A 27,935-nucleotide genomic window follows, 5' to 3' on the forward strand; every position below is an offset into this window, starting at 1 on the left:
AAGTATTTAAGTTTATTACTCTGTATCACACATGAGTGCCCGAGGGAGGCGGGGCTGACTGGGGAGACACAGGAAACAGAGAGACAGGGCTGACTCGACATGAAACGATGAAACGTGGGACACGGGAACAGAAACTAAACACAGGCTGAAATGAACACTGAGGGAGGGAGAACTAAGATTACTGAGAGCCTGATAAATAAGAAGAACAAAAACCAAGAAAAACAAGAGTCAAAGAAAACCAAAAACACAAAGCATTGGGCCAGGACCCACTGCTGTGACATTTATATGTGATAAAAACATTAAAAACTGCTCAGATGTTGAAATCTTTCTACGTATACTTTAGGTTCAGCTCTCCAGCCTGGCATTTGGTTAAGCATGATTCAAACATTTGATTTTGTTTAACTGGTTTTAATTATAGTTACTTTTTGTGAACATTTGTTGCAGCATTTAAAAATACATCATTTATTTTCAAACTTTTATTTGATTTAGAGCATCATGTTTGACCAACGTAAATGTTTTAATTTCATATAAAATAACTGAAGCAGTGAACTAAATATCTGAAATCTTTCCTTCCTTAAAAGTTATAATCCTACTTAAGTTATAGTGCAAACGCTTAAGCAACAAATATACTTGATGCTAATTAATTAATATTTCCCTTTGATGTTGCAACTATGCGGTCACTTCTGTCTTTAAACAAAATAATATTTTCCAGTTACAGAAATCATAAAGTCCAAACTAAAGTGCTACTGTTGCTATATGCATTTTATATAAATCATGGATGATGGTCCTGACATGAAGGAAGAGAAAGTTACAGGTTGCATCCTTTGACTTTGTCTCCGTGCCTTTGGGCGATTTTCAGAAGGACAGATGTTTCTGTTCAATTCTTAAATCAATTTTTTCAAACACAAACACTATTTTAAAGCTTCTAGAGAGTAAAATATTAATGATAATTATAATAACAATAATAAAAACAAAAGCTCTCAGATCCATCAAACCAAGCAGCAGAAAGAACAATAACTGAAGAGAAAACTTTAACCTTGTAGACTTCATTATGTTCCAGCTGCTCTACAGACGCTGTGACCTCCAACTTAAGCAGGTCGTAAAGTATGTGCAGCTCAATAACTTCATAATCAGACCCTGTGGTATTTAGGCAGCAGAACAACTAAGAATAACAACTACAAATAATGTTTTTAGGTTTCTGTTGTACTGCAAGGTTCTGTACAGGAGAACCAAACCAAGAGCAAATATTACGTCTCATTTACACCTGAGCACGAAGAGCCATCAACATTTAGCAAATTGAATCATCTTTGTTTAGATGCAAGAAGAATCATATAGAAATGAAAAAGTAGAAATAGAAATCCAGAGCAAAGATATCCTCTAATTCAGCGTAGCACATGTGCAGCTGCTGCGATTCACGTAAGCATTCGGCTCGTCGCTGTTGCAGATTTTTCTCTCGCTGTTCTGGCTCACAGCGCTGCAAACACAAAAATAAATATCCCCAAAGGTGTGAAAGGGAGCTAATTAGTAAGAGTATTGTTACTCTCCGCAGGAGTAGTCCAGCAGTAGAAATCAGTCCAATAACAAGGTGTGTAACATCTAGCAGGGTGACAGAAAAACCCAGGGTAACTTCTAAGGACCTCAACGTCTCTCTCACATTGTGTTTTTTAAACATGCTTCCATTTGTCACTTCAGTCTTTACTCTGAAATACAGGAAGAGAAATCATGGCTGAAACAATTTCTCATGAAACCAGGGGTGTGGTCCAACAGTCAGTTTGGTGAGGAAGGTTCCTAACTGAGAGAAGTGACCCAGAAGTATCTGTGTAGCAGCCACAATGAATCCAGATCATGAGCTTTATTAACTGATCAAAGTCTCTTCTTTCATCTTCTGTATCATTCAGTTTGCATTGGTAATGCCCATTATTGTAATGCTTTTTTAAGACCAGCAAAACTTTATTTCACTTTGGGTTAGCTGGGATAAGTGATGGATGGAGGGAATTTTACTTCAGCCACAGAAATCCTAAACAGGAAGGAGGAGCAGAGTTACAGTGGATCACTATCCAGCAGGGAAACAAGGTTTATTTCAATTTCTTGGCCATGAGTGACATTTACTGAGTGGGCAAATTAGGGAGACGACACCATCAGATCCCGAGCCCTCCTTGTGTTAATCAAGAGACGGCTGCTGTGCTACATCCATAAATAATGAATAAATTAGGAGCTAAAGCTGAAAGGACAGTTTATTTGTACCATCTTCACGTGAACACATTCAAGAACATCACAGATGAAGAAACATTAAAAACTTCCACACTACATAAAGCAAGAAAAATTGTTTTTCTTTCAGGTGGTTTCAGAAAAACAGAAACATCAAACATCTCCAAGACACTCTTTGAAAGAACTAAAAACCTTTGTTCTCATGGTCCAATCATGAGTGAACTCCCCGATGAAGCCTTGTGTGCTAAAACATGTCAGAGTTTTAAAGGTTAAACATGAGTTTCCAAAACGTTTTGCTGGAGAACAATGAACTATTTGACTGAGTTTCAATCATTTACAGACGAGCAAAACCAGGACAGAGAAAAAAGGACAAAACTGACTCAGTAAAAAACAGAAAAGAAGATCCCATGTAGATCTGTATTATGTAGAAGTTCAGCCCAGCAACCAGTTCAGTTCAACACAAGTTTAAATGATTCTATCTGAACTCTGTGGAGCCTGATCTCAAGCTTTTTGAGTCTGACACAGAAACCAGAGGATCTTTCTGTGTCTTCAGATTCACTGTGATCCAGTGATGGGAGTGATTTCAGCCCTGAGTGATCGCGCTGATGTTTGCACAGAGCAGACAATGAGGTGAATGTTTGGGCACATTGGTAACAGTGAAACAGTTTATTAGTAACGTGGGATCGTTTGTGTGCAGAGTATGAACTGAGATTCCTGAAGCTCTTGTCACACTGGTCACAGCTGTAGTTTCCTTCCATGTGTGCACGTTCATGACTGTTACGATTACCTGACTGTGAGAAGCTTCTCTCACAGTGTCTGCACTTGTGTGGTTTCTCTCCTGTGTGGACTCCTTTGTGTGATTTAAGCTGACCTTCAGTGGTGAAGGATGACCCACACTGATCACAGAGGTGCTTTTTAACCCCACTGTGAATCAGTTCATGTCGTTTTAAATCTCTTGTTGTGGTGAAGCTTCCCCCACATTCTTTGCAGTATTTCAGTTTGTCTCCAGTGTGTCTACGTTGATGTACTTTTAGGGTCTTTTGCCAACTGAAAGTTTTTCCACAGAGGTCACAATGAAAGTCTTTCCCACCACCACAGTGATGACAGGGTTGAGAACTGGATCCATCTGTGTCGCTCTGCTTCTAAACAAAGACAGTGTAAGTCAGTCCTTCAACATTTGTATCCTGAACGTCGCCTGAAATAAAGAGCATCTCTGCAGACATCCAACTACATTTGACTGTTTCAGTTAACACACTCAGTTTACTGGGCTGCAATAACTACAATACTACCACCATAATACTACAGTAATACTAAAATCATAACTGAAAGGAAAATCTGAATAATCACTCAGAGCTGCTTTTCCATGCAGTAGAATTGCTAACATGCTAACACAGTTTAATGAGCAGAGTTGTTCCAAACAGTCAGGCTAAAATGACAAGATAACAATATAAATACATACCTCACAGTAGCTGCACTTGTAGAGTCTCTTTCTGGTGTGGATCTGTTGGTGTTGTCTCAGGTGATGTGGAGCTTTAAAAGTCTTCTCACACAGGTCACATTGATAAGGTCTCTCCTCAGTGTGGGTAAACATGTGCTGTTGTAAGTGTGCGTCTGTTGTAAACTCTTTGCCACACTGTTCACAGCAGTACACATCATGTCTGGTGTGAATGCGTAGGTGTGTATTTCGGTACCCTCTCTGGCTGAAAGTTTTTCCACAGATGTCACAGCTGTATGCCTTAATTCCAGAGTGGGTAACTAGATGCCTCTGTAAGCTGCTACTGCGAGTAAAAGCTCTGCCACACTGATCACAGCTGTATGCCTTAATTCCAGAGTGGGTAACTAGATGCCTCTGTAAGCTGCTACTTTGAGTAAAAGCTCTGCCACACTGATCACAGCTGTACGCTTTAACTCCTCTGTGGATGACCTGATGCTGTTTTAGTGAAGCCCTCACAGTAAAACCCTTCCCACACAAGTCACAGCTGAACGGTCTCTCACCAGTGTGGATGACCTGATGCCGTTTTAGTGAAGCCCTCACAGTAAAACCCTTCCCACACTCGTCACAGGTGTGTTTTTTCTCTCCCTTTCTTCTGTGAGGTTTGTCGGCCTCCTGAGAGCGCTGACTTCTGGCTCCATGTTGGTCCTGCAGTGACAGAGATACAAACAGAGGCAGTGAGTGAAATGCAGTCGTGGAACAAACTCAACCTTCAAACTCCATTAACACTAGTTTTAAACCTGAAGGTGGAGCGTGGCACCAAACACCTTAAAGGTCTCTTATCCCCACCTGCTGGTAGTTCTAACACATTACATCCAACCTGCTGTTAAAGATAATTCATGACTGTTCAAACACTAAAATCATGCCCATCCCTCCTGATTGTACACACACACACACACACACACACACACACACACACACACACACTATTTTATAATTTAGATTATTTTGTTGTTTCCTATTACATATTTCTATAATTTGTATAGATTTATACAGAATTATTCAGTGATAATAAATCCTATGTTTGTTTATTCTAAAGGAACCCCGTTAGCTTCCACAACAGATGTTGCTCGTCTTCCGTCAAATACTCACATAAAATATTACACAATAAAGTGGATTCAAGATATCCACATAATTTCACTCTTACATCCACAGTGAGGTTTCACAATTGTTCAAATATAAGCAATCAATAATAATAATAATAATATCAATAACATTGAGGCACATTACACAAATTTCAAAAACAAATCATGTCTTACAATATTTACAACAACTAAAAGCTCTGTAAATCGGCTTTTAAGTGTTCATTGACGTTTTGAATAATTCTCTAATTTTTTAAGGCAACTTATTCCACTTAAAAGTTGCTCTAAATGTAACAGTTTTACAAAACGTTACTTTTAACTCGAGCATTTACTAAGTTGCAGTTTGTTGAAAACTGTGTAATATGATGATGTATTTCATCTGGATACTGCAGCTGAGCAGAATAAATGTGGTGTGTTTAACAGAATTGCTTTCTTTAGAACTACAAGTAAGCCATAGAATATTTTAGCCTGTACAGGAAGCCAAGAAAGGTTATTATGCATTTTATCAATATTAGTATAGTATGAACATCTTCACACTAATCTGGACGCCTTATTCTGGACTAACTGAAGTCTGTTAAGATCTGTCTTATTAGCTGCTGACCAAATGATTGAACAATACTCCAGATGAGACATTACTAGTGCATTAATGACATCTTTCATAATGAAGAAGTGATACACAAAGAGCATTTCATAGCCATAGCTATGCCTTGTCGGCAGAGTTATGTGACATTAGTGATGTTTGTACTTTCAGCGTTAACTTGGTTTTAAAGCTTTTAAAATATACGCCGTTCAATAGTCGACCTTCATCTAACAGAGAATGTGATGATTTTGTGGATAATTAAAGTCAGTCATATATCCACAAACACAACAAGCTGAAAGTCAGTGATGCTGCTCGGTTTGCAGTCCTGAACATCACGGCACAAGCAGGATTCACTGCACTGTTAATGTTAGCTGTGTTATATTGCTGCCTCTGTTCGGTGGTGTCGAGCCAAACGCACTTTAACGTGTGTTTGAACGAGCTGACGGTTCACTCGTTAAGCTGAAAGAAAGATGCTTTAATCACAGCAGTCACACATGTGTCCACTGCACCATCTGGAACTCTTCTTGTTTACACTCGTAATAACACAAACACTAAATCCTGCTTCTCTGGTGCTGTTGTGTAGCAGTGTGTACACCTGAGACTGTCACCTGTCTGTCTGTCCTGCACTCTCTCTCTGTTTCTTTCTCTCTGATTGTGGAATAAAAGTATGAACATGTGTTTATAAGTTACACTTGTGTTTGAATCCTGCAGCTTATCACACATTTGATTTCCATGTGTGACGACTGCAAGTGTCCAGAGTGAGGACAGACTGAGGGAGCCACTGCTGCACATCATCTGTGAGGCTTTGCACCCCTGATGATCCACCAGGACAAACTCAGCAGTGTGTGAGGAAGAGGAGGAGGAAGAGCCAGCAGCTGCTGACAGATGGAGGGAATAGACAGACTGTTCCCTGTTTGTGAAGGACTGCTAGGAAAGTTTAACATAACTGTCTGTGCTGAATCAGTCTTATTAGGTAATGTTCAAATAATGTGATCATCCCAGTGTTTCCAGTGTGGGAGAAAGTACTCAGGGCCTTCAAGTTACACACTATGAAAGACAGCAACAAGTTTAATGTTCAGAAACCTAAAGTCTGTATCAGCAGCAGGATGGAGCTAAAAATAAATGTTGGTTTCAGTTCTATGAAGCTTTGAGTGTTTTGGATCAGTAGCTGCTGTGTTTGTTGCATCATATTGCTGTAACTGTTTATATGCTTTATATTTTCTGAGCTAAGTTGATCTATAGTGTTACATCATATTCTATAAGGATGTTATGTGTTTGTAGACTTTCTGCCCAGTTTGACCCATTTAGCAGAAGTCAGCCTGTTTAAGGCTCTGATATCTATTCTGTGTGACTTACAGCAGTTATGACATGGTCTGATTTTCTCACCCAATAAAGGAATATTTCATATATCAGTCTACTCTTCATTCTATCAGACACAGTTATCACACCACAGTTATCACCCCACTTCCCCTGCTGGTGGCAGACTCCCTCGGGTGTCGGTGTGTTGGTGGTTCTTTGTATCTGGGGGTGGGCGTCCGGGTACACACCGGCTCACTCCTTGGCGGCCGCTTATTGGGGCTCGCTCGGGCCATTTCAGAGGTGGGGTGCCCCCGGCCTCTCGGCCTGGGGCTCAGTCACTCAGGCACAGCTGGCTGCCGGCGGAGCTCACGGGCGCGTCACTGCAACTCCCCCTGGCTTCTGCTCCGCGGCTGCTGAGTGAGCCCTCATCTGGGACTCTCCTCAGCTCTTACTGGGACAGTGGCGCGGCTGCCCCTCTGTGGGTCTTCCTTGGTCTCTTGTGTTCTGGGGGCCTCTGGATGTCTGGAGTTTTGATCTCCTCCATACCTGCTTGATACCATAAAGGACAGGGCTGTGGCTCCCCACACTCCCTAGCAGATCATTACATGGAGAAACCTTTGGAATGCAAGCATGCTGATCCACACAGGTATTCACAGACGCGGACTACAGCTTTCTTGGCTGCTGCCTCAAAGCACACTGTGCGCTGTCTATCTTGAGTGTTGCACAATATCGTTTATTATTTAGTATCTACTGATATCTACTGCTAGCTAGTTTATTGTGATGGTGCTTTTTTTTTTCTATTATTATGTTGCTCTTTGTTGTTTGCTGTCTCCTCTGTTTTTTTTTTCTCCATACAGGTGACCCAGGAGTTTTTTTTGTTTGTTTTTTGTTTGTTTTTTTTCTCTCTTCCCCCCCTTCTCACCGTCTCTTCTCCCCTTTGGTTTTCTTTCTTTCTCTCCCCCTCTTTCTTTCATTCTTTCCCCCTGTCCTATCCCACAGTTATGTCTGTCCCGTTTGCAACTGAAAATAAAATAAATTCATAATTATAATAAAGATCAATCAAATGGACCAATATGGCAAGGCCATGAAATTCAAATTCAAATTTTATTTGTCACGTACACAGTCATACACAGTACGATATGTAGTGAAATGCTTGGACAACTGCTCGTGACCTAAAGAAAACAAAAAAGGAAAAGGCTATGAATAAGATAGGAAATAAATATGAAAAATTAAAAAGGGTAAATTTAACTAGGAAGGAATAAAATATAAATTAAGGTTAAAAATGAAATAACTGTACAACACAAATTAGAATGAAGGGTAAATTTAACTGGGAAGAATAAGATAAAATATATAAATTAAAGTTGAAAATAAAATAACTGTACAACAAAATACACAATACACAATATAGAACTATATAAGAATGTATGAAGAAATCTAAATATAAATAAATATATACACAATAACAGCAGCTGTACAAGTATTAACCGGAAATGAAGAATATAGTGACCAGTGTTGTGCAAAACCAATGTCCAGAATGTCCAGTGTGTGTAAGAACTGTATGTGTGGGTCAGTACTGTGTGGTGGTGTGATTGAGAAACCGTATCGCCTGCGGGAAGAAGCTCCTCCTCAGTCTCTCTGTGTTGGTCTTCAGGGAGCGGAATCGCTTTCCTGACCTCAACAGAGAGAACAGTCTGTTGTTGGGATGGCTGAGGTCCTTCACGATCTTCCTGGCCTTGGTCCAGCACCGCCTGCTGTAGATTGAGTGCAGGTCAGGGAGCTCGGAGCGGATGGTGCGCTCAGCTGACCGCACAACCCTCTGTAGAGCTCGTCTGTCCTGCATGGTGCTGTTCCCGAACCAGGTTAAGATGTTTCCCGCCAGGATGCTCTCTATGGTGCACGAGTAAAAGTTCCTGAGCACCTTGGAGGGCAGTTGGAAGTCTCTCAAGCATCTGAGGTGGTAGAGACGCTGTCGGGCCTTTTTCACCACGGTGTTGATGTGACAGGACCATGACAGGTCCTGCGTGATGTGAACTCCGAGGTATTTGAAGCTGTCCACTCTCTCCACTGGGCACTCGTTGATGACGGGGGTCTGGTAGTTCCTCTCCTGCTTAGTGCTGAAGTCCACTATCAGCTCCTTTGTCTTACTGACGTTTAGAAGGAGGTTGTTCCTCTGGCACCAGTTCTCCAGATTCCTAATCTCCTTCAGGTAGGCCGTCTCGTTGTTATCAGAGATCAGGCCCACCACGACGGTGTCGTCAGCAAACTTGATGATGGTGGTGGAGCTGGTAGTGGCCACACAGTCATATGTGTACAAAGAGTACAGCAGGGGGCTCAGAACACACCCCTGGGGGGCTCCAGTGCTGAGAGTGGTGGAGGCTGAGACATGTCCGCCCATCCTTACTGCCTGTGGTCTGCCAGTTAGGAAGTTGGAGATCCACTGACACATAGATGAGCTGAGTCCCAGATGCTCCAGCTTGGTGGTGAGTGTGGAGGGAATTATGGTGTTAAATGCAGAGCTGTAGTCTATGAAGAGCATTTTAACATAATTCCCCCTTCTAGTGTCCAAGTGAGTGAGTGATGTGTGGAGGAGATGAGAGATGGCATCGTCTGTGGAACGATTTGGACGGTAAGCGAACTGTAGTGGGTCCAGTGTGTCTGGTAGTGAAGAAATGATGAAGTCTCTGACCAGGCGTTCAAAGCACTTCATCACTACTGAGGTGAGGGCTACAGGGCGATAGTCATTGAGAGAAGCAGGGTGGGGTTTCTTCGGGACAGGAACAATGATGGACTCTTTGAAGCATGTGGGGATCACCGACTGAGATAAAGAGATGTTGAATATCTCAGTGAACACAGGAGCTAGCTGGTATGCGCAGTCTCTGAGGATACGACCTGGGATGCCGTCTGGTCCTGCTGCTTTCCTGGTGTTCACTCTCTTGAAGGCTCTCCTTACTTCATGCTCGGAGATGACGAGCACGTTTCCGGTGCTGGCAGTATCTTCCTGTCTGCAGCCGTTAGCGCCGCTAACACAAGCATTGTTGGAGACCTTAGCTGCAGCCTCGAAGCGAGCATAGAAAGTGTTCAGCTCGTCTGCCAGAGTCACGGCCGCGTTCGTCATACCGGTTGTTGGTGCTTTATAGTCCGTTATTGTCCTTAGTCCCCGCCACAGGCTCCTAGAGTCACTCTGTTGGAGTTGTGACTCTAGTTTCCTCCCGTAGCGCTGCTTCGCCTCTTTCACCGCCCTCCGCACGTTATATGACGCGGCTTTGTACGGGTCCATGTCCCCCGTCATGAGTCCCGTGTTGTAGGCAGCGGTGCGGGATCTCAGAGCGTCGCGGATGGTTTTATCCACCCACGGCTTCTGGTTGGGAAACGTTGTGATAGTCTTTGTCTCCACGGTATCATCCGCTAGTTTCCCGATGAATCCCACAACCGCTTCCGTAAACACGTTGACGTCATCGTCGGAGTTGTTTCTGAACATGCCCCAGTCTGCGTCATCGAGTGCGTCCTGTAACGCGGCCACCGATTGATCCGTCCAGCGCGCGACCTTCCTCTGAACCGGAACTTCCTGTTTCAGCCTTTGTTTGTATTTTGGCATGAGGAAGATGGCGGCGTGATCAGATTTGCCAAACGGGGGGCGGGATTGTGCCTTGTAGCCGTCCTTGACCGTAGTGTAGCAGTGGTCCAGTGTCCTTTCACCCCTGGTGGGGCAGGTGATGTGTTGATAAAAGTTCGGCGCTGCGCGTTTGAGGTTGGCGCTATTAAAGTCCCCCGTCACAATAAGCGCAGCGTCCCGGTGTTGTGTCTGGTGCTGTGTGAGTGCCTCATGCAGCTCGCATAAGGCGGTGACCGTGTCCGCTTGTGGTGGAATATAAACGGCACTTACGATGACCGATGTAAATTCCCGAGGTAGATAAAAAGGACGACACATGATGGACAGTAGTTCCAGATTTGGTGTGCAGGAGCGTGTGAGAGGAACAACGTTCGCACTGTTGCACCAGTTGTTGTTCACCATTAAACACACGCCGCCTCCCCTTGACTTCCCCGAGTCCCGTGTCCTGTCCATGCAGTGAACCGAGAAGAACTCGGCCGGCTGGATGGCGTGGTCCGGCACCTCTGGGTTCAGCCATGTCTCGGTGAAGCAGAGGAGATTGCAGTCCCGAATGTCTCTCTGGAACTTTATCCTGGCCCTGAGGTCGTCAAGCTTGTTCTCCAGTGACTGGACGTTGGCGAGCAGGATGCTAGGCAGAGGTGTGCGGTGTGCACGAGCTCTCAGCCTGTTCCTGACGCCGGCTCGCTTCCCTCTAGGCCGCCGCCGCTTCCCTTTGTTCTCCCTCGAGATCTCACTCGGCCAGCTCGGATCCGGAGTTAAAAACTTCGAATTGTGAGTACATTGTAAACCAATAGAAACAAGAGTGTCACTGTCATACCTAATGTACCCAATGGTGATGATTTTGCCGATTTAGAAACACTGAAAACTAACTTAAAAAAACAAAGACAAAGAAAAAGTGGTCGGAGCAGTCGTGACGGCAGCCGACCTCACCGGCGCCATCTTAATTCAATGATGATCCACTTGGTAAAATAAATCCGCTTGGCATCTTTCTTGGCCTCAAGACAACAATTCTGATGGCTATAGATCCAAACGGGACAAAAAAAAAAAAAAAAAAAGAAGACAGTTATCACAGCTCCTACGTTTGCTTTTTACACATACCGTATTTTCACGACCATAAGGCCAAAAGTCTTAGATTTTCTTCAAAAAGTACGGCGCGCCCTATAGCGCAGTGCGCCCTACTATAGCGCAGTGCGCCCTATACCTGTTCTTTTATACCTGTATAAAAGAACAGGTATGTGCATTATGCAGAACATCGTTGTTTTAACAACCCTGAAAATGCCAAAGAGACACGCTTGCGAAGCACAGTTTAAACTGAAGGCCATCAGCTACGCGGAGGAACATGGAAATCGAGCAGCGGCGAGAGAATTTAAGATTAACAAATCGATGGTTTGCAAATGGAGGAAGCTAGAAAACAAGCTCCGGCAGGTCAAGAAAACGCAGCTGAGTTTCCGCGGACATAAGGCGAGGAGGCCCGAGTTGGAGGAAAGACTCGAGCGGTGGATCATCGAGCAAAGAACGAGCGGGAGAAGCGTTTCGACTTCACCATTCGGCTAAAAGCAGTTTCACTAGCTGAAGAGATGAACATTGAACATTTCCAAGGAGGCCCGTCTTGGTGCTTTCGTTTGATGAAACGGTGCCATTTTTCCATCCGGACCAGGACTACGGTAGCGCAGCAACTTCCAGCGGATTATAAGGAAAAGCTGGCCATCTTCTGCTCCTACTGCAGCAAACACATCGGCGACAAAAACATCCAGCCCAGCCACATCACAAACATGGACGAGGTCCCGCTCACTTTTGACATCCCGGTGAGTCACACTGTGGAGAAGAAGGGGACCAGCACGGTAGCGATACGCACAACGGGGTATGAAAAGTCTTCTTTTACTGTTGTGCTTGGCTGCCATGCTAATGGACAGAAACTGCCGCCTATGGTGATTTTTAAGCGAAAGACTTTGCCTAAAGAGAAGTTTCCAGCAGGAATCATCATTAAGGCAAATGAAAAGGGCTGTATGGATGAGGAAATGATGAAAGACTGGCTGAGGGAGGTGTATGTAAGGAGACCAGGTGGTTTTTTTCCACGCATCACCATCGCTGTTGATCTGTGACTCTATGCGTGCCCATCTCACAGCCGATGTGAAAAAACTAGTGAAACAAATGAACTGTGAGCTTGCTGTCATTCCGGGAGGCCTGACAAAGGAACTCCAACCGCTGGACATCGGTGTGAACCGCCCGTTCAAAGTAAGGCTGCGAGCGGCCTGGGAGCGATGGATGACCGATGGAGACCACAGTTTCACCAAGAGTGGAAGGCAGCGCCGGGCGAGTTACGCCACAATTTGCCAATGGATTGTAGATGCTTGGGCTAACATGGCTGCTGGCTCTGTTGTTCGAGCTTTCGCAAAAGCCGGCATCGTTTCCGAGGAGCCGCACGGCACGGAAAGTGACTGACAGTGAAGAAAGTGAACCTGGCATGTGTGATGGAGATTTAGCGCAGCTGTTCAATTCAGACACAGAGGATGAGGACTTCGATGGGTTTGATTGATGATAAAAATGTGAGTACCAAACTTTGTTTTGCTCCTGCTTTATTTTTAAATACGCACACTTGTATGCTTGTGTGTTGTTGATGATGACGATTACTGGTAATAAAAATGTGAGTAAGGTACCGAACTCAGGTTTGCTCCTGCTTTATTTTTAAATACGCATACGGTACTTGTATGCGCCCTATGATCCAGTGCGCCTTATGTGTGTGTTAAATACAGTAAAGGCACACATAACTGAGACATGATACATAGATATGATACATCTGTATACACACTGTCACAGATACTTGTCTGTGAGTGAAGTGATTAATATGATAACTATAATATTGGCCATATCATATTTACACTGACTTTAGTCTCATGAACATCAGCTAATTGTTATTTACAGCTAATCTTAAACGACTGTTCAGCACAGAAATGAAGCCCAACAATCATGTTTCACAGTCCTGTGGTCTCAGCCTCAGATACTCATCAAATCACACAGAGCTCATGTAGAAACAAATGAACTAAATATGTTCTCCTTCATTTCTGTCAAACAAAGCTGTATGAAACGTTTCCAGCTGTTAGTATCATGGTTGCTAGGCAACCTGGGCAGCGCGACGGAGGCTAGACGTCCCATTTCACGAGCCTACGAGCCTCGCACTTCGGCCTTAGCGGTCTTTGAGTACGCGGCCCTTGAGGACTTTAAAGCTGCAGAACCTGAATCGGGATACAGCCATGATGATCTCCAGCCTCGTGCTCGCCAACATTCTCACCTGAGTTAAGAAGACGATCACTGAAATGGTCTCAGCAGGTCCTTTGATGACAGCAATGAAATGCAGCGGTAAGGCTTTTTGGGGATTAAGTTCGTTTTCATGGCAAAGAAGGACGATGCAGTTCATCTGATCACTCCTCATAACATTCTGGAGTGCAGGCAAAATGCTATTATAAAAACTTAAGCAGCAACTTCTCCAGGTTCCAATATTTATGCAATTCTCAAACCTTTTGGCCACGACTGTATAACCTCTTCTGAAGTTTAGTGGATATTATACATGGTTATGCTCAGGATGTGTCGGCCAGTTTCCACTGGAAACGCCTTTTGGTTAAACTGTCAGCGAGGAATTTGCATTTGCACTGTTACATTTTTATATAACTTTAATGCACATAAACAACAGCTGCTTGTTTCAGTGAAAATACATTGATGGGTTTTTAATAAAGTTGTGCAGCTGTAAAGTATTTTGTCTGGTGTCAATTATATCGTCAGCTACATCGTTATGGCAAATGTTCAAATGTATATGGTGATAAATATCTTTGGTCATATGGTCCTGCTCTGTCTGTCACCTTCTGTGTTGAGCTCATTGTTTCCTCTGTAGTGGCTGAGCTGAGTCCAAGTAGCTGAAAATGTTCCTCTGCTGCTCCGTCAGACTCTCCTCCTCCTGCTGATCAGCTGGGACACAAAACAGATCTTTGTTAGGCTCCACACTGCACTGAAGAGTCAAAGTGTCTCATATGTTCATCTGACAAGTAAAAGAACACATTTTTGTTTCCCGAGGTGGGCAACTTGTTGGAAACAAACACTAAAGGTTTGAGCACTGATACCTGCCATTGCTGGCATTGAAAGATGCAACGCCAGCAATGTGGATTGGTTTGAGTCTTGACAATCCACATTGCTGGCATCTTTCAATATGTTTGAATGCACCAGTGTAAGTGCAGCCACTCAGACTCAATGTGTTCATAGAAACAGGTGCACATGTGTCAGGAGTTCATCCAGCAGTAGCTATGGCACTTGGCCACAGGGGGCAGCAGTGGACTGACCTGCATTTGAGACTGCTCCAGCTGCTCTGTGACAGTTAGTAGATCTGCTACAAATTGCAGATCACATGCAAGTTTTGGAAATGACATTATAAATATTCCTAACTTAGCCACGGCAGCCATGTTGATGTATTACCTATATTGGCTGAAAATGTTCATTTGCAGAGAAAAGACTGAATAACAGGAGTGGTGATTCCTGTAACTTTGTGTATATAATTTGGCATTTCTTACTGATGTAGGCCAAAAATAAATACATAAACTGAGCACCTGATGGCTTTGAACTTTTGTTGTCCATCTTCCATTGGTTTGAATTTTGCACTCCAGTACAAACACAAATCCCCCAACCCGAGGATCAGCACAATTAACCTAACAGACCTACACCTTAGTTCACAGATTCACTTTGTCTAAGGTTGATTTCTGGGATTTCACACAACCCAGGATTCAGATCGTGAATCCATGATGGGCTTGGATTTACATCATTATAAATGAAATGTGCTCTACTTGGAAGCAGCCGGCCCCGCCCCTTTTGACGGGTTGTGTGAGACTTTAAATCATCAAACTGTAAATTATAAATTAAATTGTTATTGATCCTTTACCCCGAGTCCTAAAGTGTAGATTTATTTTCTTACTCTTCTTATATTTATTGTTTGTTTACTTGCACCGCTGTAACTGCAGCCTCGTCGTCTCGTCTCTCTATCCGGTTGTTCAGTGATGACAAGACGAATCCTACTTCCGGGCCTAAAGTAGTCTGCGTTTAATATAGCTTTGTGTTGTTAACATGTTTAATGTTATGTATTTTCTTCTATTTGATCTCAAAAAGCTCCTAAAACAGTCAGCGATCACTATTGACCTCCCTCGGCTTTTATTACCGCTAATCATTTATTTAAGCTCAGTTTTTAAAACCTTAGGATGTAACTACAGCCCAGCCCATGCAGCAGTATATGAATGACTAACCTCGTATTGTGGATAGATTATCTCAGTTGTTCTCCTGGCTGAAGTTTGGTCCTTTTACAGCATCCTGCCATGCGATTACATTTGTTCCTGACCACCGAGAACACTCACGTTAACTTTTATCGAGTGGAAAAAAAGTTAGCTTGTTTATATTATGCTAACATAGCTGTGTTGCTAACGGTCACGTAGCACATCATTATATACCAGCTAGCCCAACTTCAGTAACCCTACAAACGCCACTGCTGTTTAGTTTTCTGTCTTCATTTATGCTGGAAGTGATAGCAGAGCTGTACGTTTGAATTTGTTTCCAAAACCCCACAGTCAGGACATGCTATATTGTATTTAGATAGAAGCTAGCGAGCTAACTTCCTGCTAACTTCTAACTCCGTTAAATGTCATAAATTCCGTTTTCATGGATGCCTGGATGTTAAACTCAATTGTTACACCTGGTAGAGCAGAACGCTGATCATTTTATTAAAGATGAAAGACTTTAGACAGTTTTTCAACTCTCAGTAATGCCATAGTGATCGTTTGATATATGGACCTGCAGCGGAGTTTAGGCCCAGACACGGCTAGTGACGTCAGACTGAACAACCGGATATGCTGGACTGTCTGTAGCGGAGATGACAATAAAGTTTATGTCTGTGAAGGTTCTCAGTCATCCAGGTCATCGTAGTCAAAGGAGCTTGCATAGAAAAGCGTCTGGACTTCTTTAAGTTACGTGAAGACGTTTCACCTCTCATCCGAGAAGCTTCTTCAGTTCTAAGGTCAAATGGTGGAGAGTCCCAGATATAAACCTAGTGGGAGTGACCCCCCACAGAGGGACAAAAGAAGAAGCTTCTCGGATGAGAGGTGAAACGTCTTCAAGTAACTTAAAGAAGTCCAGACGCTTTTCTATGCAAGCTCCTTTGACAATAAAGTTTACTTTGACTTCAGCAGCGCGCAGGCGCACCGAGGGCTCTCGCGCTCACTTTATATAATTTAGAAAAAACATTGGTGCAGATTATAAGTCTGTATCATAATATCTGTTTGTTGTGTTGTTTTTATTTTGTTTTGCGAGTTGGTTATTAGATGCCGCTGCAGCCAGCCAGAGACTCCCCGCCATAATAAACTACGTATTCTCTTATTGCTGTTACCAAGTTCCTGTGAAAAGCAGATTTTTCCCACTGCTGACTCAGCTGGATCAGGGAGAGTGACTGAGGCAGATATTGAGCTGTCAGTGTTTTTATATAACATTAAAGTCCCTGAGGGTATGGCACCAAGCACCATTGAGAATTCCCCAACACTGTTTGACAAGTTTGACGAGCATCTTGACTTTTGGTCTTTGGATATTAACAGTCCTGGATATGTGACTTCTTGTTTAACAGAAATGTTACAGAGAGCATTTGCAGTGCAGCCTTTAATTGCTAGTAATTCACATTTTTTTAGATTTAGACATAAAGCAGATGCCTCAGAGAAATCACTAATAACACTAAGGGCTGGACGGATTTGATTTGCATTCTTCAAGAAGAGTGTGGTGTCATCAGCTAGCTGGCTGATGATGAGCTCCTTATCAGCTGTGCTGATTCCTTGTATAACAGGTCAAATCTCGGGGTGGAGTCTTAATCATTTTAATTGAGCTATTGCCATTCGTGTACAAGGTTTTGATAGCTTTACAGAAAAATGCCAAATTTTTCCAAAGAGTGGAAAATAAATTGATGTTCAATTGTATCAAAAGCCTTTTAAAAATCCAGGAAGAGAATGAAGCTATAGTCAGATACCAAATCAGAGTAATCAAGTAGATCTAAAACCAGTCTCATGTTCTTAGAAAGGTGTCTGTTTCTCATAAAGCCTGATTGTGTCTCATCCATAATTGTGTCCAAGAACTCTTTCATTCTGTTAGCAAGTACTAAAGCCATAATCTCATAGTCATCATTAGGGATGGGTATCGTTTAGGTTTTATCCGATACCGGTGCCAAATCGGTACTTTTGAAACGGTGCCGGTGCTCAAACGGTGCTCAAACCGGTGCTTAAAGAATGGAGAACACAAAATTGGTCCAAAAACCTCTCATGTTCAGCTGGTTTTGTGTAAAAAGATAACAATGTTAGCCTTTTCTGCAGCTATGGGGCATATATGGTATCACTCTTAGCTGGAAGCAGTGCTTAACCAATGGAAAAAATACAAACTTTATCCAAAAACCTCTCATGTTTAACTGTTTCCCTCTTTTTCTTTGGTCATTTTAGCCTTTTTGGCCAGGGTGAAGGGAGTATCTGCCATCAAACAAGAAGACAGCCGCATGTAGCTATGATGATGTTTGCTAGTTCACCTTACATGCATTAATGTAATAACGTGGTTAGCCTACTCAACGTAAATTACACGCGAACAACAGAGAAGAACGGCTGCTGCTGCCATCAAATACGGTGCATTTCTCGGCTTTAAAAAACCCGCTATGCGTCGCCAGGTGTTTCATCGGATTTGAGGTGTTACCTTCTTTGACAGTATCACAGTATCAGCTTAAAGCACTTGTTGCAGGCTGCTGAGTTTGCATATTTTGCTGTGAAGTACAGCCAGACTTTTGACCGCTTCGTCTTGGGCATTTCTAATCGGTAGCTCTGCTCTAACAGAACGTACGTACCTGGCCCCGCCTACTATCCTCGGAAACGTAAAATGATTGGCTAGAAGTGTATCAAGGCTCAGGAAAAAAAGCACCGAAATAAAGCACCGAAATGTGCGCTGCTTTTCGGTCTGGTTACTACCGTTTATGTCAGAACCGGTGCCATCATGGCACCGGACACCGGTACCCATCCCTAGTCATCATTGAGCAGACAGATGCGTCTCCAATTATCATTAAGAAGTAAGTCTTTGTTTGGCTTTGGAATAAGTGTTATGAGACCCTGAGTAAGAGTAGGAGGGAGGATGTTATTCTCTACACTTCCTATGAAAAGCTGCAGTAAGAACGGAGCCAGGAGATTAGAAAATGATTCATAAAACTCTGCAGTTAAACCATCTGTGCCGGGAGATTTGTTGGCCTTAAGTGCAGAAATAGGATTACAAACGTCCTCCACAGTCAGAGGGCTGTCACAGTGACTTCTATCTTCCACAACAATAGTTTTTAGGTTTTTAATATTATTGAGAAACAACGTTGAGACATATATATATATATTCTACTTTTCTAAATGATTGACTATTTCAATGGAGAACCTAAATGACACGGACCCGTGTTTGTTATTACATATCTCTATTTTGAATGTGACAAGTCTATCATTGCCTGTTATTCATAGGTATTAACAGAGTTTTTGGCCTTTTTTTCCTCTATAAAAGCTAATTGACTCTTTACAGTGGCCTGCTATGGTTAATAATAACATGTTCAGTCATGAGTGAAATCAAAGCTTTTCTTCACTTTAGCATTTAACATTCCCAACAATATAATGTGATACCTTAATTAAAACACAGCTAATAAAACACAATTTTCTTAATGCAAACATCAGTGACTCAACATTAGCAACCAAAGGGTTCAGTCTGCAGCTCACACTCATGTGAAGCTACAGCCTCCCCCTTTAGTCTCTGTCATCCTTCTGCTCCTGCACAAACAAAGCAAGACAAAACCTCCACCCTTCTTCTACAGGCTGGGTGAATTGTTGTGGACATTCACTAATCCTAAAGTCGGCACCGTTTTTGTCTCAGTATCAAGTCAGTTAAACTTTTAGTCGTCAGTCCGTCACAGCCCAGTCACATGCATACATCCACACACATTCATACCAGATATTGCTGATAATGGAGTCTCACGCGCAGCCTATTCGAGCCTCCATCACCAGCAAGATGACGTCATCATTTTAAAGGAAAACAGTTCCTTGTTTTTGGACTGGATTGACTCGCTGCAATCCTTTTAGGCTCAGGACTTCTCATGTGATCAATGTCACATATAAGTGAATTTCTCCAAAGCCCATTATAATCATGGAGAAAAACACTTTGCCACTGTTTCCAATACTGGGGCCCATTGCAAACATGTCCAAGCATAAAACCATCTTTCTCTCTCTTAGAGAAAGAAAACAATCCAAACCTCACTGATAAAATCAACCTAGTGTCAAGCAAAACCCAAAAATCAACCAAAACTTCACCAGAAAGTTTTCCTCTCTCCCGGGACAATATTGTGCAGGAATACAGGCACCGTAACTCCTTTTGCACTGACAAAAACATGTTGGATTTACTTGATTCAATAGTGGACACTGGTTGCACACAAAGGTTTTGCTTTGGCAGAAACTTAAACAACTGAGTTAAATCAACACAACCTTTTCATATTCAGTAAAGCTGCATGTTGTGTTCATAAAACACGATTGAAACATGTTCAGATGGAGTAAGTTGAGCTCCTGGAACATTTTAATCCTTCAATTGAAATTGAATGGGTCTACAACAACTACCATCCTCCTATCTCTATCCTGGTTGCAGCAGGGCTGGGAAATAACCCTGAAGTGATAGGTTACCAGGCAGGGTACACCCTGGACAGCTCACCAGTCTATCAGATAGAAACACACAGCCGTTTACATTCATGGATAATTTAGCCCAGGACCTTCTTACTGTGGAGCAACAGCACTAACCAGCATGCCAACAATGGAGGAAATACAGGAAAGCTATGATTTCCTGTATTTGAGGCAGAATTATTTTGTTCTTGCCCTTGACAGGTTAATCCACAATAAATAGCAACAGCATGCATGTGGTGTGTGTGTCGTTGTCTGCCTCTTATAACTCCAGTGATTTTCCTGTAGTTTGAAATCTTATGCGGTGTTGACACAATAATTTGTTGTAAACCAGGAAATTCCCAACTGTGGTAGAAAGCACAGCTTAGCCTTAGCAAATGTTCAAAGAAAAGTCGTCACTTCCTGATTTCTGCTTCACTGATAAATATTGTCACACTGGGGTTTTTGCAAATGATATCAGTGAGCACTGTGTGGCAGCTGGAGTCAGACAACTGAAGCTCCCACAATCAAGACCACAAACAGCTTTCAAAGGAGATTTGAAGCTTTTCTGGCAGCAAGCTTCATGATTTATGGGACTGGAACTGGAACAGAAACTACCTGATCACCAATGGTGAGCTGGCATGGAATTATTTTTATGACATTTTATCAAAGTTATAAATAAGCATGCCCATTAACACATAGTGAGTGAGCATGTTGTCTTCCCACGCAGTGAACAGCGGATGCTAATGTTTTTGTCACTTTTTACAGAGTCAAACTCAAAGTAAGGTCAGTGCTTCCACGCTTTAAACGCTGCACGCTCACACTCTCTCCACACTCGATAGATTATCCATTGTTCATCTGCACACAGCTGCGGTTTTAGTAACGCAGTAACGCAGCGTGCTTACGGCAAAGTAACAGTAATCTAATTACCTTTTTTGCAATAGTAATCCCTCACTTTACTCGTTTCTTGAAAAAAGTAATCGGATTACTTCCCATCTCTGGTTGGAGCTGTGCACTTGTGGGTTCCACCTTGTGTACACGTTTATCTTTGCTGTGTGTACTTGTACCTCTGAGTGGAAGCTGAACTCTTGAGTTCGAGTATCGAAGCATCAGCTGTGACGTTAAAGTCCAAACAGCTCGTTCATTTGACGTGCAAATGAACGAAGGTAACGCCGTTTTCATGTGGATGTGTCACTGAGACACTTTCCACATCCACAGCTCACAAAATGGGAAAACTATAGAAGTATAACAATGAAGAAGTTACTATGTTACGGGTCCCAAGGATGAAGACCTCGATGACAAACATGTTACCTGTAAAAGCAGGTGAAGAGCAGAGTAAGGAAGACACGATGCGTCTCTGCTTTCCTCCAGAACGTGTCTGAGTCTGATTTATTTCACACAAATAAATGCTATAAAACACTAAACATGAGCTTTCAATATACTGTTCAGCTGGTTCCTCATTCACATCAATTACATTTACTTATTTCACAACATCAGTGAAATATACTCTTTTTAACTGGTTCAGTTTCTCAAGTTCACACTTCTTTCCATAACAGCTACATCCTTTTATCATATCAATAAACACATCACATTGTCTTCTGCAGTGTCTTACTGGCTAAACAGTTCTATTCAATAACAGCATTGGTAAATACATTACATTTGTTCCCTCCAGTAATTTACTGGCAAAATCACTATTTAGTGCATCATGAAACACAGCTTGTTGAATCAACCCATGAATGCCTCTGTTAGCTACACAGAGTTGCTCAGAGTGCTTGTGTTACACTAGCTAATCTACTCAGTCACTTTAACAGAACTATTAACATTCACATCTCACAGAACTGATTTGATTGGAGCATTACAACACGTTTGCACAGAGCATAGGAGCGCACTGACTCTGCTTCACGAGCGCTCCACCTAACGAGCGGGCTCGCGGTGCGGTCGCGCGGGACACTCCTCTGGTTTTCTCCCGTGTTTACATATAAATAACTTTGGCGGACCGCCTTAACTCTCCCATTCACATTAACGTGGGTAACCATGGTGACAATAAACAACATTTTCGGTGCGAGCACCGTGTACCGACCTGTAAAAGCAGGTGAAGAGCAGAGTAAGGAAGACACGATGCGTCTCTGCTTTCCTCCAGAACGTGTCTGAGGAAGCAGCGGAAGGTGGGCTCCACTTACTGCACCCCGAAACCCCGGAGCAAGCACCAAAGTTCCGCCCTCACTGCTTTCTAACATAAAATGAATCCCTGTTACATGGATTTTCTATCCTCTTAAAGAAACTGAAAATAAATACATATAGCAATGAAAAATGTCCCGTTACATGAGTGTTTTACACAAAATAATATTCATGTGGTCATTCCCTCACAGGGGTGCCACAACTACACTGCTGTTTTGACAGAGACACAGTGTGTTTATCTAACTTGGCTGAAGCCAAAGTTCTCCAGACAAATTCAGTCTGTTTCTGCCAAGTGTGAACTCACTGGATGAGCGCCAGATACACAGAATCAAAAAGGGATAAATTACTTTTCTTATGTCATGTTCCCGTCACAAACTGGCTCAAGGAGAGGGGAAGCAGGAGTCCACAGATGAAATGTTCCTATAAATAAAGTGGAATTTATTCAAACTTTACCAAAACTTCAACACATCAAATACAAGCAGTTCAGCAGGGAGTGGATGTGTGTTGCATGTGCCAGGTGGATGCAGAGAGAGGCCAGGGCCACGTTCAAACCTGAACACGCTGCACAGTGTTTTGTTCCATTTGTTAGGGATGAATGAAATGCTTCCTTGAAAGGATGTGTGCAGTCACCAGTGGGCGTGGAAGCATGTGCGCCCTCATTTGGTGGGTGTGCAAGAAAAGTCATCCTGTCACACAGCAATGCCTACATAAATCACACCACTCTGCTTAAAATAATAATGTTTAGTGAAGCAGGTGAAGCAAAGGGCTGCTTTTAATAGGCTGGGAGACCCAGGTGTGCTGCTTTAGCTGCTGAGCCTCTTATGACAGAACAGCGGAGAGTGGTAAGAAGGGAGGAGGGGGTCTGGCTGTGTTTGTGAACGATAGATGGTGTAACTCTGGGCATTTCTCTATCAAAGAGACGCTATGCTGTAAGGACATTGAGCTGCTAGCGGTTAGCATGAGACCGTACTATCTACCACGAGAGTTTACACACGTGATTATGATAGCTGTGTATGTCCCGCCCTCTGCTAACGCTGCAGCAGCCTGTGAGGTCCTGCACACTGTAACCAGCAGACTCCAAACACAGCACCCTCAGGCCCTTTTCCTGATCTCTGGGGACTTTAAAGATGATGTAACCATTTAATTATGGTTACATAATTAATTATGTAATTAATTATGCAAAATGCAAAACGCTCAGCTGTGTCTCCAATCAAAGCTCTGTAACTTCAGAGGTGATGTTCATATGTTGACTAATGGTTTTCTTTCATTTTTGATGTACTGCAGAATATTTGTATAAAATCCAGGCCAGGAAAATCTCCTTCATGTGTTTCTGTGTTTTGTCTTCAGCTACGTTGACACAAAGGCCTCTGCTGTGACGCTCACACCTTTGATAAAGTCTGGAGAGTGTCAGCTTCCTGTTTATAGATACAAAAATATGTAATGTTGTGAACTCTGGCCGCAGCGGCGCAAGAAAAAGGAGAATTACGGGAAGCACTCACAACAGGTAAAATCAAAATAACAAAGTAAAGTAGGATAAAATAAAAACCAACAAAAGAACAACACAATATACTTCCCCGTACTGTTACTGCTAACCTCTGTTAACCTAGTAACTCTTACCTTCTAACTGACAGCTGGTCAATAAACGAGCTCCATAAACGCTCCATATTCACCTTTACATGGAATATAAAGGGAAAAGAAGAAACACAGTGCTGTGTCAGCGTTAGACATATAGATATATCCTTGCTTTTAATACATCAGAATCAGAATCAGAATCAGAATGGGTTTATTGCCAGATGTTGAGGTTTACAACATTAGGAAAAGTGCTGCGGTGCTTCAGTGCAAACAATAAGAATTAAAGTGCTATGTAGAAAGAAAGATATGTGCATGAGATATACATGAGATATATACATGAGAATAAGAATTATGAGTGCTACGTAGAAAGATATATACATGAGTGCAGGTGGTGATCAGTGCCAGACATGAAATGATGCAGTGACACAGCGTAGGGTCATGTGTTAGTGGCGGGGACAGTCATGTGGTTATTGTTCATGAGTCCAACAGCAGAGGGGAAGAAACTGTTCTTGTGGCGAGAGGTTCTGGTGCGAATGGACAGCTGAGATCTGGGTCAGCTGAGATCTGGGCTGCACGCCGCAGTGTCCTGGAGGTGTACAGGTCCTGCAGAGATGGGAGTCTGCAGCCAATCACCTTCTCAGCAGAGTGCACAACACGCTGCAGTCTCTGTTTGTCCCTGATAGTGGCTCCAGCGTACCACACGGTGATGGAGGAGGTGAGGATGGACTCGATGATTGCAGTGTAGAATTGCATCATCGTCCGTGTTGGCAGGTTGAATTTCTTCAGCTGCCTCAGGAAGTACATCCTCTGCTGGGCTTTCTTGATGACGGAGGTGATGGTGGGCTCCCACTTCAGGTCCTGGGTGATGGTGGTACCCAGGAAGCGGAATGAGTCCACAGAGGTGATGGGGGTGTCAGTCAGGATGATGGGGGGGAGTGGGGCTGTGTGCTTCCTGAAGTCCACAATAATCTCCACTGTCTTCTGGGCATTCAGCACCAGGTTGTTGTGGCTGCACCAAGACACCAGACGTTCAACCTCCCTCCTGTAGGCAGACTCATCCCCGTCAGAGATGAGCCCAATGACGGTGGTGTCATCTGCGAACTTGATTAGCTTGACAGACTGGTGGGTGGAGGTGCAGTAGTTGGTGTACAGGGAGAAGAGCAGAGGAGAAAGAACACAGCCCTGAGGGGAGCCGGTGCTGATGGTCCGGGAGTCCGAGACATTCTTTCCCAGCCTCACGTGCTGCTTCCTGTCCGTCAGGAAGTCAGTGATCCACCGGCAGATGGGATCAGGCACATTCATCTGGGAAAGCTTGCCTCGGAGATGGTCTGGAAGGATGGTGTTGAAGGCAGAGCTGAAGTCCACAAACAGGATCCTGGCGTAGGTTCCTGGGGAGTCCAGATGCTGCAGGATGAAGTGTAGGGCCATGTTGATGGCGTCGTCTACAGACCTGTTGGCTCTATATGCAAACTGCAGGGGGTCCAGGAGGGGGGCCGTGAGGGTCTTGAGATGGGAGAGAACCAGGCGCTCAAATGACTTCATGACCACAGATGTCAGAGCCACGGGTCTGTAGTCATTTAGTCCAGTGATCCTAGGTTTCTTGGGGACAGGGATTATGGTAGAGGACTTGAAGCAGGCAGGCACATGACATGCCTGCAGTGAGGAGTTGAAGATGCCAGAAAACACTGGGGCCAGCTCGTTTGCACAGTGTCTGAGGGTGGCAGGAGACACACCGTCTGGGCCGGGAGCTTTCCGAGCATTCAGACTCCTAAACTGCTTCCTCACATCTGCTTCATGAATATGAAGAGTTGTGGTCGGAGGAGGTGGTGTGAAATCCTCTTTTGTGTGGGGTGAGGGGGCGGGTGTTGCAGGTGAACAGTTTGAAGGTGGTGATGGCTCTATGGAGGGGGGAGAGGTGGGGGAATGAGTGTCCAAAGTGCCTCTATTGTTGGGGTCGTTGGAGGTGTGAAGGCTGCCTGATGGCTCGTCAAAACGACAGTAGAAGTCGTTGAGGGTGTTGACCAAGAGCAAGTCATCAGTGGAGTGGGGGGTTTTAGGCTTGTAGTTTGTAATATTCCTAAAACCTTTCCACACAGAGGCCGAGTCATTCTCTGAGATCTGCTGCTGCATCTTCTCAGAGTGCTGATGTTTGGCAATGTCCACTTCTTTAGTGAACCTGTACTTGGCATTTGAAGGTGGGTGGGAGAGGTGCTTCTCCGCGTAGTCTACGGTCTCTTTGGGATCGGTAAAGCTTTTCCTCACATCACCATGGGTCACTAACAGCTTTGCAGGGTATAGCAGTCTGTACCTGACGCCGGTCATCCCACGTAGTCTTCCTCTCATATTTGCAAATGCGGCTCTGCGTTTCCAACAGAGGGAGGGAAATCTGGGAGGATGTTTATTTTAAAAACCCTTATACATCAGGTTCTTGTTCTCTGCAGCTTTCAGCAGAATTTCCTCACCAATGTGGTAGTAGTGCAATCTCAAGATGATGGGCCGAGGAAGATGACTTTGTTTGGGACGCTGGCGATTCGCTCTATGTGCTCGATCGATGAGTGGCTTCTCCTCGAGAGATAGCGCCTCCGCCAACAGGTGTGAACCAACTCAGTCATCTTGGGTCCCTCTGTGCCTTCTGGTATTCCTGCAGTTCTTAAATTATTCCTCCTGGAGTGCCTCAAGAGCTCCACATCTCTCATCTAACTTCTTTACCTCCGCAGACAAACGCTCCACAGTGGCCTGGAGAGTGGCGATGGTGTCAGAGTGGTTCGAGGCACAGTCCTGCAGTTCAGTCAAAGTGTTATCATGCCTGGCCACGTCGCTTTTTATGTCCGAGGGCTGGATGCTCTGGTTCAAGGATGATATCTCGCCTCCTATGGTGGTAGAAATCTCTAATATGCAAGTGTCCAGTGCTAGTTAGTTAGTTCTAGTTCTAGTGGTTAGTGGGGCTTTATTTGATGATTCTAGTGTGTGTTACATTGTTGTCATATTGTTGAGTCGCAGAGCTGTACAGTGTTACAGTTTCTGTAGAGTCTGGTATAAGGAACTCAGATCCCTCTGTGAATAATGTTCACTGAAACTGATCTGTAGTTAATGAACTAGTCAGGATTTACACTAGAGAATGTTTCTGCCATTACATGGCCTGTATTTGTAGAGCGCTTTACTCGTCCCTAAGGACCCCAAAGTGCTTTTTTGCCCAAGGACACAACATGTCCAAGCCGGGGCTCGAACCGGCAACCTTCCGATTACAAGACAAGCTGCCAACTCTTGAGCCACGATCGGCCCACATATTGTTGTCTTTTGTTGCAGACACCAAGTGTTGAGATCCTCTCTACATGTTTAAGAATCAGATTTAGTAAAGTCAAAAGTGCGTCCTCCACTCCTCTGTTGGGCCTGTATGCAAACTGCATTGGATCCAGCTGACCTTCAGTCTCTTCATAATCACATTTCTGATGATTTTTTCAAAGACTTTCATGACAACTGAAGTGAGGCAACAGGCCTGAAGTCGTTTAGATTTAGGGACAGGAACCACGACTGCTTCTTTGCAAAGAGAGGGCACATGTTGTGTTTGCAAGGATTTGTTAAAAATAACCTGAAATATAGGCCTGAGTTCATCAGCACAAGATTTAATTAGGCGGCCACTAATATTATCAGGACCTGGCTCTTGTTCACATTGACTGTATGAAAGGCCTTTTTAACATCGCTGAGTTCAATGATAAAGTGCTGAGTATCTCTCAGTTTCTGTTTCAGTTCCCAAATATCCTCGCTGAAATCAGAAGAACTAAAACGAGCATAAAACATGTTTAAAGCATTTGAAAATCTCTGTCTGAATTAAAACATCTAAAATGACCTGACTGCTGCTCTGGGGATTTTGAAACCCTGCTATGGTTTTCATACAAGTCCAGGCAGACCCAAAAGTTTTTGCAGCAAATTTGCTTTCAAGAAGGTTTTTGTCTGTTTTGCTTTCAAGATCTCGATTTTCATTTCCTTGGTAGCTGTCTGAAAATCGGTAACAGCCCCTCTTTAAAGGCCTGTCTCTTTTTCCTTAAACAGGATTTGACACTTTTAGTGACCCATGGCTTATTGTTAGCGTAAATTTTAACGCGCTCACGGGGTATAATCATGTCTTTACAAAATACTGCACAGGAGCTAGTAACATCCACCAAAGCGTCGAGATCATCTCCACAAGACTGAAGACGGGACTGTA

At 43.5% G+C, this 27,935-nt stretch overlaps 2 protein-coding genes and 1 pseudogene across 3 annotated transcripts in view; all 3 read right to left on the bottom strand.

Moving 5' to 3' along the window:
* LOC147337109 (uncharacterized) overlaps window positions 1-27,935 on the bottom strand; it is a 360,298-nt gene that overhangs the window by 48,881 nt on the left and 283,482 nt on the right. The gene's annotated exons all lie outside the window — the stretch shown is intronic.
* LOC147337110 (protein NLRC3-like) overlaps window positions 1-27,935 on the bottom strand; it is a 547,272-nt pseudogene that overhangs the window by 24,268 nt on the left and 495,069 nt on the right. The window lies entirely within an intron of this gene.
* On the bottom strand, window positions 2,005-27,852 carry LOC147337111 (uncharacterized). The gene is made up of 4 exons (XM_086266068.1): window positions 27,840-27,852; window positions 26,441-26,601; window positions 3,668-4,348; window positions 2,005-3,350 (listed from the first exon to the last, which is right to left on the bottom strand). The coding sequence occupies exons 1-4, from the start codon at window positions 27,850-27,852 to the stop codon at window positions 2,658-2,660; spliced, it is 1,548 nt and encodes a 515-aa protein (XP_086122194.1). The 3' UTR covers window positions 2,005-2,657.

This window comes from Aulonocara sp. 'chitande type north' Nkhata Bay, linkage group LG3 (assembly GCF_057382095.1).
Source record: "Aulonocara sp. 'chitande type north' Nkhata Bay isolate Kocher_YH1m ecotype deep benthic linkage group LG3, A_spYH_male_GT1.1, whole genome shotgun sequence".
Classification (NCBI taxonomy): Eukaryota; Metazoa; Chordata; class Actinopteri; order Cichliformes; family Cichlidae; genus Aulonocara; species Aulonocara sp. 'chitande type north' Nkhata Bay.